The sequence below is a fragment of the Triticum aestivum genome, chromosome 3B (genome assembly GCF_018294505.1).
Source record: "Triticum aestivum cultivar Chinese Spring chromosome 3B, IWGSC CS RefSeq v2.1, whole genome shotgun sequence".
NCBI classification, from domain to species: domain Eukaryota; kingdom Viridiplantae; phylum Streptophyta; class Magnoliopsida; order Poales; family Poaceae; genus Triticum; species Triticum aestivum.
This window is the reverse complement of record NC_057801.1, coordinates 726770433-726782115: the sequence shown is the minus strand read 5'-3', so window position 1 is coordinate 726782115 and position 11683 is coordinate 726770433. Positions and strand designations below refer to the sequence as shown.

The following is an 11683-nucleotide window of genomic DNA, read 5'->3' as shown; positions in this document are numbered from 1 at the left end:
GCCCTTGGGGGTTACACCAGCAGAAATTCAATATTATTCTACTACAAGTCCCGGTTCACAATAATTTTATGAACCGGCCCTCGGGGGCGACTGGAGTGGATATTCTAAGCCAGTTATAAAGAAAGAAAATTTGTGCAAAGGAATGGATATTTACCTCATGTCGCTCTTTCATCAGACCTACTAAACCAGCTTCATAGTCGCGGCTTGTATACAGACGGTTTAAATATCCGGAGTGGATGTCCTGAGCGTTGAGGTGAGCATAGCTGGCTAAATCTGTTTTCCACTTGCCCTTGTCCATAGCAGAGAATTCTTCCTTGGCACTATGCTTTGATAAAGCGACAGTGTTGCCAGGAGCAGTATGACCAAAACCGGTAATCACAACATCATCTGTGGTGCCATCAAAAGTTTTGGCTGGGCTTGGCGGTTTATTAGATGTTCTTGTCGGGCTTGGCGGATTGGCAGATGGGCTTGGCGGATCAGCAGACTAGCTTGTCGGATTTATCTCTCCCGGTTCAGCAAAAGTGTCCTGAGCCTGAGGTTTCGGATCATCCAGGATAATATCAGCATTCTGATCAAGAGCCTTTGAGGTCTTCTCTGGTTCAGTGGCCAGATTATCATTAGTTCATTTAGTCAGTTTGGATTTCTTGCTAAGTCTGGCTTTGGCACTAAAAAGAACAGACGCAGAGGTTAGTACAATAAACTAATACAAGGCATAAAAGGGTTAGGTATAATATACTTACCCAGGAACAGTCTTGAGTGGAGGCATTTGTGTGGCTGATGACTCGCTAGAGGATGAATGGGAGGTTCCCTGATAATTTGAATCAGACGGATTAAGAGGATATCAGAAATAACCCACCTTGGGATAAAGTGTATTAGAAGTACAAGAGACCTCTTGACAACGTTTGCAAACTGGAGAGTTCGGTAAACTGGAGGAGGTAAGTTGTTGGCCACTATGCCGAGTGGTGCGGCGAGCTTCATGCTGATGTGTCTTCCAAGAAAAGTGCGGATCCGAATAAGCAAGAGGGTGTGAATATTTTACTTTCCGAAATGCTCGACGGAGTTTTCGTACTGGCACATGATTTGAGTCGGAAGATAGACCAATTACCTCTGCATCACCAGTGCGGCTAGCTTCCGCATCATCCTGATAATCATCATTGTCAATGAGATGTATGAAAAAAGAACCAAGAGAGTCAAGTTCTACCTCCGACTCCGGGTCATCAAGCTCTTCATCATTGGGCAAGTCAGAGGCCTCGGTGGTTTTCTTCTTCCCAGGCTTCTTTGTAGCTTTGGTCTTGATGCAAGGCGCTCTCACCAGTTTATCCTGTGATTTCCTCTTCCAGAATGGATCATCGCCCTGCGCAGATGGACAAGAAGTTATAAAGGAATGCTTAAGACGGGATGGATTAAGGCAAAAATAAGACAATTCTTACAGCTGGCGGTTTATTGGAAGCACAGAAGGGACTAAGCCCTAATCTGCTACATGTAGCCACCGGTTCATCAAGCATTTTCTTGACAGCTTCGGTGACTTCATCATCCGTGAGCTGGATGTTAATATGACGCTGAGGGTCTTTCAGATCCCCTGTGTATTCACACATTAAACCGGGGCATCGGCTTAAAGGCAAAATGCTCCAAGAAACGCAACATCAAACAAAATCAATGCTTGTCAGACTATTTGCAACGAAAGCTCTAAGTTTTGATAGCCGAGGGGCATATTTTGATGGTTCCTTGGCAGTTAATTGCTGAGGAACCGGATGAGTTTTGGTATGCCGGTACGCACGATAACCCGATAGAGGATTTTCATTGTCCGGAGCTGTATTGCGGCAGTAAAACCAAGTCTGATTCCAGTCCTTGGGGTGGCTATGATGTTTGGCGTGAGGGAAGTCAACATCCTTTCTCTTCTGGATTGAAATGCCCCCTTGTTCAGTGTTGGGCCCGTCCATAAATTCAGTACGGCGGTTTAAGTAAAAGAAGTCCCGGAATAGTTCCATAGTGGGTTCCTCTTGTAGATAGACTTCACAAAATACTTGAAAGTTGCATATATTGGACACGGAGTTTGGTCCAATATCTTGAGGGCGGATCTGGAAGCTAGCAAGCTCATCACGAAAGAATTTTGATCCGGGCGGGCTGAACCCTCGATTCAGATGGTCAGTAAACACAATCACTTCTCCATTCTATGGCTAAAGAGGATTTTCTGGACCGGGGACCCTCCAGTGGATGGTTTCTTGGCTCGCTAAAGTGCCAGTCAAAATGTACCCAGTCAGTTTCTCTTCAGTAACCCGGGAAGGGACCCAATAGCAAGCATAGAACTGTTTGGCCATTTCAATGACAAGCTGGAAAAGAGGATTAAAACCGGTCTACAATTTATGACTGATATGCATAAACCGGCATCAGGTCGGGGGAAAGAGATATCGAAACATATGTACATTGATAAAACCGGATTCTGACATTAAGGTCGAGTTGGCGGTTTAATAGAGTGCTAATGGTACCTGGCAGATTATCATTTTCTAAAGGTTAAACCGCCTACAATGGTGTGGAAGTTATAGATCGGAAAAAATTCCTAAGTATTGCACAAACAGGTTTCACATGTTGGTATTATGATTTTGGATCTACCACAGTTCTAAAAGGTGACAGCGGAACAACTAAACACCAGATGAGATCTGTTTATTAAAGGCGGGATGCTATGATGAGGAAAAATGGACTATAACTACGGCCGCACAGGGAGAATATCAAGTTTTATCAAGTTCTAATGTGGCAGCAAGGTACAGGTGAAGAACGCTGACGAACACCGAAGAACACTGAAACCCTAGCAGTAGATCTGGGGAAGAGGGAAAGAAAACTTACAGAGGTTGAAGGAGCAGCGGTGAGCCGTCGCGTTTCTCTGATCAAAACAGGTTGATGCAGCAGTCGTTCTTGGAGCAGAGGCGAGAGTCGACGACGGCGGCGGCTACGCTTGAGTATTGAGGCCACACAAGGAAGACGACGAAGAGAAGAGGCACGAAAGGGAAAAGGAAAAAAATGACCCCTGGTCCTATTTATAAGACAAAGGGATAAGTGACAAGCGCGGGAATCGAGGAACCCAAAAAATGGATATGTGATACAGTTGTCGCCTCGTTCTTCGGAGGTTCATTAATAAAGGAAAGTATTTACAGGTTTTAATAAGCAGGTGACGTCATGGCAATTTATTGAAGCCCATGAAGACAAAGGATTGTGGCGCTTTATTGAAGAGACTTGAAGGCCCAGGGCCCAAGGGCGGATTAGGGCCCATAGACGTAAACCGCCATGAGATATGTAACTTGTATTGTAAGATAGGAAAAGGTAGAAACCGAGCCGGACACATATATGAGCCGACCTTGGGATTCTAAAAACCGCCAGGCGTCAACCTGTGTATATAAAGGGACAACCCGGCGGCAGTTCAGGGACAAGAAACAACAACTCGGGAGCCAGGTAAAGTGGATTCGCTCCCTGATCATCGAGACCCCATCAATTCCACCACAACTGGATTGTAGGCTTTTACCTTCACCGCAAGGGGCCGAACCAGTATAAACTCCCCGTGTCCTTTGTCCGGCTTAACCCCTTTAATCTAATCTCATTGTGATGGCTCCACGACTAAGTCCTCTCACTTGGACATCTGACGTGTTAATTCCACGACAGGTAGCGTATATCATGTTCACCGGTTTAACTTGGGGGAGGGGACTTCTTCTGTCCCCCTGTGTTCCGTGGCCAGGGCTCCTCGTCATCGTCCTCGCTTTGCGACTCCTTTTCCTTGTTCTCAACACTTAACTTGCCGGCCTGTTTAAAAACCCAATATTCTCTGTTGGTATGATTGGCTGGTTTATCCGGAGTGTCGTGGATTTGACATGGATGATCGAGTATGCGGTCCAAGCTGGATGGCCCCGGATTGTTCCTTTTATATGGCTTCTTCCGCTGACCGGACTTAGAGCCACTGAATCCGGCGTTGACCGCCGTGTCTTCGGTGTTGTCACCATTGCTCCGACGCTTGTGTCTGTTGCGTCGGGGCTTGCCGTTGCTGTTTCTGACTTCAGAAGTGCCAGGTTCGCTTGTATTGTTATTGCTACGGACTAGCCAGCTATCCTCGCCTGCGCAAAAGCGGGTCACAAGCATCATGAGGGCTGCCATAGACTTTGGCTTTTCTTGGCCGAGGTGTCGGGCGAGCCATTCATCACGGATGCTATGTTTAAAGGCCGCTAGGGCTTCGGCATCCGGACAGTCGATGATTTGGCTCTTTTTAGTTAAGAATCTAGTCCAGAATTTCCTGGCTGACTCTCTGGGTTGTTGAACTATGTGACTTAAGTCGTTGGCGTCCGGAGGTCGGACATATGTACCTTGGAAGTTGTCGAGAAAGGCATCTTCCAAGTCTTCCCAGCTGCCAATTGAGTTTTCGGGCAGACTGTTCAACCAGTGCCGAGCTGGTCCCTTGAGTATTAGCGGGAGGTATTTGATGGCATGAAGATCATCACCACGGGCCATATGAATATGGAGAAGAATAATTCTCAATCCATACCGCGGGGAATGTTGTCCCATCATATGACTCGATGTTAGCGGGTTTAAACCCTTCCGGGAATTCATGTTCCATTACTTCATCAGTGAAGCAAAGGGGGTGTGTGGCGCCTCTATATCGGGCCAAGTCGCGACGTAGCTCGGACGGAGTTTGTCTGCGGTCTTCGGTCCGGGTCTGGTTATGTTATTCACGTCCAGCTGGATGGCCATCGTCGCGCGTAGGGGCATGCCCCCGCAATCCATAGATCGATCTGGTCTGACCCGCTCTATTTTCCAGGTCATGCCGCAGGTCATATGTGTATCCCTGAGCTGTTGTATTTTTATTTTTACGGCGAGGTAGTGCGGGATGGTGTTCGGCTCGAGTTGCCGCTTCGTCCCGGCCGCGTGGTGGTCGGTCAGCCGCATTATGCGCTGGTAGGACGGGCTCCAGCGCCTCGTCATTGAACTGGGGTAACAATTTGCGCTTCGGGTAACTTTTGGTTGGGCGCTCGAGGTCGTATTCTTTGGCTGCTAGGACATTAGTCCATCTATCGTTGAGCAGATCTTGGTCAGCTTGAAGCTGCTGCTGCTTCTTTTTCAGGCTCCTTGCAGTGGCTATTAGCCAGCACTTAAAGTGCTCCTGATCGACGGGCTCCTTAGGCACGATAAAGTCTTCGTCGCCGAGGATCACCTCGTCCTCGGAGAGCGTAAGGTAGTTACTGTCCTCCGAGTCTTCATTCATGGCCTGTTCATCAGGGCTAACTCGCCCATCTTCCCGTTCGTCCTATTCGGAGGTTGGCTCAACAAGGTCTTCATTGTCTTCGGCATCGTCAGGAGTATTATTTTCTCCTATGAGGGTATTGCTGTTTTTTTCCACATCATGGTTTAGAGCGGCGCCACTGACGTTGGCGCTTTGGCTGTATCTCAGGAGGTTTATCCTTAACTGGATTCTTCTCATTGTCGCCATTGTTCTCTTTGGGTGTATCCACCATGTATACGTCATACAAGGAGGTGGCTGTCCAGCGCCCTGTAAGCGGTGGTTTTTGTGCATGCTCCTCTCCGGCATCATCGTCCATACCATCGATGTCTTCGGAGTCGTAATCGAGCATGTCGGTTAAGTCTTCGACAGTAGCTATGAAGTGGGTGGTGGGTGGGAAGTGAAATTCTCCGTCATCGGCTTGCAATTCAAGCCGGATATAGTTCGGCTGTGAGTCCCCTGACAAGAAGAGGGCATTTAATGAGTTTAGCACATCGCCTAAAGGTGGGTGTCAGAAGATGTCCGCCGAGCTGAACTCAATGATTGGTGCCTGATCAAGTTCGATAGGCGCGGATGCACGCAGTTCGGAACCTATGACCGGAGACGAATCCGAAGTTCTGCTAACATAGGCCCTGCTTGAGGTTGGATCTATGTATGGCTCTAACGCTGCTGAGTCTACGGCTTCTGCGACGGGGTTGAGCTTCCCGTCCTCGGACAGCGCAATCTGCTCTAGATCTAGGGCCAGAGCAGCTACAGGTGCTATCCCCTGAGCACGGTCCGATGACAGATTTAGGTCATGTTCATCGTGGTGGTAGGGAGCGGCCGTCATGGGCTCGAATCCGTCAAAGGTCAAGTCTCCCCGGATATCGGCCACGTAATTCAAGCTTCCAAACCTGACCTGATGGCCAGGGGCATAGCTGCCGATCTGCTCTAAATGCCCAAGCGAGTTGGCCCGCAGTGCGAAGCCGCCGAATACGGAGATCTGTCCGGGGAGGAAAATCTCCCCCTGGACTGTATTGCTGTAGATGATTGATGGAGCCATCGAACCTTTTGGTGACGACGCAGCGGAACTCTCAATGAAAGCACCAATGTCGGTGTCAAAACCGGCGGATCTCGGGTAGGGGGTCCCGAACTGTGCGTCTAAGGCTGATGGTAACAGGAGTCGGGGGACACGATGTTTACCCAGATTCGGGCCCTCTCTATGGAGGTAATACCCTACTTCCTACTTAATTGATCTTGATTAATATGAGTATTACAAGAGTTGATCTACCATGAGATCGTAATGGCTAAACCCTAGAAGTCTAGCCTATACGATTATGATTGCCTCTACGGACTAAACCCTCCGATTTATATAGACACCGGAGGGGACTAGGGTTGTACAAAGTCGGTTACAGAGAAAGGAATCTACATATCTGAATCGCCAAGCTTGCCATCCACGCAAAGGAGAGTCCATCCGGACACGGAAAAAAAGTCTTCTGTCTTGTATCTTCATAGCCCAACAGTCCGGCCCATGTCAATAGTCCGGACGCCCGGGGACCCCTTAATCCAGGAGTCCCTCAGCAGGCGGCAAGCCCTCGATGGCGACCGCGGCGCGAGTGGCAGAGAGAGGAATGCGACGGGAAAGAGGCGGCTAGGGTTCTCACCATCGAGGAGGGTGAATGGGAGGACAAATAGACAAGGCAGCCGGCGCGCTCACCTCATCCACCGACGGGCCAACCAACGACGACCGCACAACGGGCCAAAGCGTGAAAAGACGATAACACCCTTGGTGAACCACTGGAATCACGGCCGGTGGCAGGAGATATTTACCTCTCACCCGCTAGGAACGAATTAGCCGCCGACACGTGATAGACCAGGACGCGAATTGCCACGTATGCCCCCGGTGGGATCCGGGAATTACGCGTGCGGTGGCAGCCGGGGTGCACACTGTTTCGATCCACAATAGTGTGTTTTTATTGGACGGTTGGGCTCACTCTAGAGCGAGATCGGGCGGCCGAGAACGAATCAAGGACCAGATCCGACGGTCAGGAATCGCAAATCACTGAGGAGCCGGGTTCCTCCCAATATGTATGTTGCTGATACTCTACCGGTGCGGGCATGCACTGGCAGTAGATAGAAAGTTAAAGTGGGACGGATAAAACCAGGACTAGGCTGACATCCGGGCCCCGCACGCCTCGCCTCGGCTCACGCCGGGTCACGCACCAAGGCACGGTACGGACCGGAGCTCCCGTGTATAAAAGGAGGCGCCTCCCGCTATCCCTTTTCCGAAACATCTCTTCTCTCCACTCCTCCGCCGCTCGCTCCGCTTCTCCCCGTGACCGGCCCGCCACCACGCGGCTCGTGCAGCCAGAGATAAGATGAGGACGAGGAGCGGCTCTCTCTATACCTGCGACCAAGCGGCTCCCGTCGCCGGGCAGAAGAGGAAGAGGTCGCCTGCCGCCGCCGGCGAGGGATGCGGCCTGCTTCGGAAGCGGCAGGCTGCGGGGCCGGACTTTTTGGATGCCATCCCTGATGACCTCGTGCTGTCTATCTTCTCCAGGCTCGCCGCATCTGCAAACTCCCCGTCCGACCTGCTGTCTGTCCACCTAACGTACGCCCCCACCCTCCGCCCTTCGTGTTTGGTTCAACTGCTTGTTGCTTCTTCGTCTGTATGGTTGCCTAAACGTGTTTGGGTCTTTAACGTTTCAGGTGCAAGAGACTGAACGGCCTGGGACAACAGGACATGGTGTTCGCCAAGGCCTCGCCGGCGTCGCTGGCCGTCAAGGCGGCGGCGTGGTCGGAGCCCGTGCAGCGGTTTTTAAAGGGCTGCGCTGACGCCGGCAACCTTGAGGCTTGCTATATTCTCGGCATGGTAAGAGTCGAACAAAACAGTTGACTTGATCGTTTGACATCCATGCATGCATGGCCGGAGTTTCAGGGATTAAGTGCTGACGAGCGTCGTGCGTTTTTGCAGATCCGGTTCTATTGCCTTGGCAGCCAGAGCGGCGGCGCGGCTCTTCTCGCGAAGGCGGCGGTCGGTGGGCACCCGGCGGCGCTCTACTCGCTGGCGGTCATCCAGTTCAACGGGAGCGGTGGCGCCAGGTCGGACCGCGACCTGCGCGCCGGGGCGGCACTCTGCGCGCGCTCCGCCGCGCTGGGCCACGTCGACGCGCTCCGCGAGCTCGGGCACTGCCTCCAGGACGGCTACGGCGTGCGCCGCGACCCGGCCGAGGGCCGCCGCCTCCTCGTCGCCGCCAACGCCCGCGAGCTCTCCCTCGCGCTCGCCGCCACGGCGGCCAGTGCGGCCTACCCCTTCGCCTCCCTGCCCATCGGCGCCGTCGCGGGCGGCGCCGGCGTTGGCGTCTGCAGCTCCCCTCTTCTCTCGGACTTCGGGTGGAGCCTGCCGGAGGCAGAGCCGCACACGGCGAACCAGTTCATGTCGGACTGGTGGGCGTTGAGCTGCGTGCAGGCGTGCGCCAAGAAGCCCGAGGCGGCGACCACCGGCGAGAGCGAGGGCGAGCTACGGCTGTGCTCCCACATGCGGTGCGGGCGCAAGGAGACGCGGCGGCACGAGTTCCGGCGCTGCTCCGTGTGCGGCGCGGCCAACTACTGCTCCCGCGCGTGCCAGGCCCTGGACTGGAAGCGCGCCCACAAGGCCCAGTGCGTGCCCAGTGCGTGCCAGCCCCTGAATAGGATTGCAACTTAAGTTTAGCTTAGTGCTGTTTCGCAAGAAAAAAAAACATTAGTTTAGTGCTCTTGATGTTCAAGACCATATTCATTCACTAAGGAGGCAAATGGTTGTGCCTGAATTTAACACTCCCTCCAATTTTTATAAAAGGCGACCTCATTTTTCATGTCAAACTTCGACTAATTTTGGTGAATAAAATATGGGTTGCATGTCATTAAAATATATCATCAGAAAGTTCTTTACAATATGCAATGATATACTTTTTTATATATAACTCTACATTTATTGATAAAATCAATGATCAAAGTTAAACAAAATAAGTGGCCTTGGCATGGAAGCATTTGGTATTGGGAGCCTTCCTCCATATTAGCAAGTTTGAAAGTAGCTCTTTGCTTCCAATAAATGAAGATGCTCCTTAATAAAGGGTTGTTTAGTTTGTGATTAAGATTTTCAAAGGTTTTCACGCCTAAGGTTAGGCAAATCTGACCAACTTAGATGAGTGTTTGGTTCAAGCCACATCTTAGGCAAGTCACACTAGGGCCCCACGTAATATACACACAAAATGTGACAAGATTCCCTTAGGCTTGTCAACTTGTGGCTCTCATTTTGAAAAACTAATCTTAGGCAAGTTTGGCAACATTGTATGGCAAAATGTGGCATAGGAAGGCCTAAAACCAAACAACCCCTAATTCTCGTCCCTCCGTCTTAAAATAATTGTCTCAACTTTAATACAAAGTTGAATCACTTATTTTGGGACGAAGAAATATCATAGAACAAAATGAGCAAATTGGAGTTTTTTTATAATAGTAGAGTGATTGGATAGATTTTTGGTCCAAGTCTTCAAACCCTTTCTCAACCCCTTAAATTTGGCAATGAGGATTTTGAGGTACATGTTGTTCCCGTATATTTCTAATTGTTTGTAATAAATCATTATGTTTAAGCCAATAGTTCTCAAATCCGAATAAACATGCTTAGTAGGCGGTTGGTCAACTTACTTTTGTAACCAGTAGTTGTACTGGGCATTTTACACTTGATGTGTCTGAGATGTTTACTAGGAGGCTTCTTACAGTTGTCGGTGTGTAGTATCTGCATTTATTCGAGAAGGAATAGTGGAAGTGTGTGTGAGTCTGGCTTAATAGAAATGATAAGCTACTCATATGGACAAGGAATTTATTCTTTTCTGGTAGCTCATTTGAAAAGAACTCCAAAATTAAGCTTGCTTGACTTGGATCAATTTTAGGATGGGTGGCCGACCGGGAAGTTGGTCTTGGGTGCTCACGAGCGAGGACAAAGTGCGTAAGAAAGACTTATGTTGGTCTGTGGAGCAAGTCTAAATCCCGCCAGGCGTAACGGCGAGGAACCGGTGGCTATAGCCGGGGCGTTACAAAGTCCATCGTCAAGAGTTGGCCTGGAGCAATGGACTATATTGACTTGTTGTAGAAGCAGCACTGTTGGAAGTCAAGTAGGACCCCGCTGCCAAGGTTCCCGGCACAACGCCGATGTGATTGCCTAAGCGGAGGAACCTTTCTCGCAACAGGTGATGGGATTGCTGCAGCTAGTTCTGACTTAATAAACATACAGAGGTAACAGTGAGCAACACTTTTGAAAAGATGGCGAGGAAAAGAGGGGCAGTTGAGGACCACTGGTAGAAAAACCCCCACTAGTCCCGCTTGGTTAGGGCCTTTTGTCCCGGTTCTTGAACCGGGACTAAAGGGTCGTCACGAACCGGGACAGATGGGCCTCCACGTGGCCGGTGCGCCGAGCCCAGGCAGGAGGGCCTTTGGTCCCGGTTGGTGGCACCAACCAGGATCAAAAAGCATCCACGTGTCAGCATTTTAGGGGCTGGGGTTTTTGTTTTTGGAGGGGGGGGGGGGGGTTGAGGGTTTTGGGGGGTTAATTTAGGTGTTTCATATATTGTGTTAGCTAGCTAATTAATAGAGAGAAGTGTCCTCTCTTATGTCCGTGCTTGGTCGACGCTACGTACTATACATAGAGAGGCCCTCGACACGCTAGCTAGTAAGAAAATAAAGGAAACTATTAAGTACAGAAGTTCGTCATGCATACCGAAAGAAGTGATCGATCAACCTCTCCTTCTCCGAGATATTGGTCGAACAACAAGTTTTCGTATTATCTATTCGATGCTACTGGCTACATACATATACAATATGTAAGATCTCTTACAATCCCCTAGAATTTGAAATCAACTTCCACATGGTATTCACCGGCTTTATTGATGACGTGGTCAAGAAAGAATCCCGCCAATTCCTCTTGAATTGCTTTCACGCGATCTTGTGGTAGGAGTTCATTCCGCATCTGCCACGTCTAATTTGAAGAAGGGGGTTAATACATATATATGAATGAAACTCAATAGAAATGATGGTGTAATAAAATGAAATTGTGAATATTATTGCTTACGCACTTCATATTGTCTTTTAGAGTAGCCCCGCTTATTTTTCAAAGTCGTGTTGTAGATGAACTGGCACACGTAGTATCCACAGTAATTATTCCCTTGTTCCTGCCACAAGCACTTTACGAGAAATAGAGGTCAATCAAACTGATAATGAAGCATTATAAATGGCATTGATGAAAGTATAGCTATAGAATCAACGGGAGATGCGCGCAACTAGCTAGCCAGTAGTACTTACTTTCGGGTATGTATATCGCAGCTCCTTTGGCAGTCCCGGAGCTTCTGCGGTGAACTATTTCCAATTCCTGCAAGACAAAGAAAATAATTATTATTACTTAAGATATCAGGAAATGAA

General features: G+C 49.6%; 1 protein-coding gene across 1 annotated transcript; it reads left to right on the top strand.

The window, feature by feature from the left end:
- The first annotated feature begins 7532 nt into the window (after positions 1–7532).
- Positions 7533–9108, top strand: LOC123066223 (F-box protein At1g67340). The gene is made up of 3 exons (XM_044489352.1): positions 7533–7844; positions 7943–8105; positions 8208–9108. Exons 1-3 carry the CDS (start codon positions 7612–7614, stop codon positions 8937–8939), a joined length of 1128 nt encoding a protein of 375 aa, XP_044345287.1. The 5' UTR covers positions 7533–7611; the 3' UTR covers positions 8940–9108.
- The last annotated feature ends 2575 nt before the right edge of the window (positions 9109–11683 follow it).

Bases quoted from the DNA above. Each gene is read 5' to 3' on its own strand.
- LOC123066223 (XM_044489352.1), top strand. From the start codon at position 7,612: ATGAGGACGAGGAGCGGCTCTCTCTATACCTGCGACCAAGCGGCTCCC. The intron at 7,845-7,942 runs GTACGCCCCCAC...TTAACGTTTCAG, and splicing joins CTGCTGTCTGTCCACCTAAC to GTGCAAGAGACTGAACGGCC. The intron at 8,106-8,207 runs GTAAGAGTCGAA...GCGTTTTTGCAG, and splicing joins CTTGCTATATTCTCGGCATG to ATCCGGTTCTATTGCCTTGG.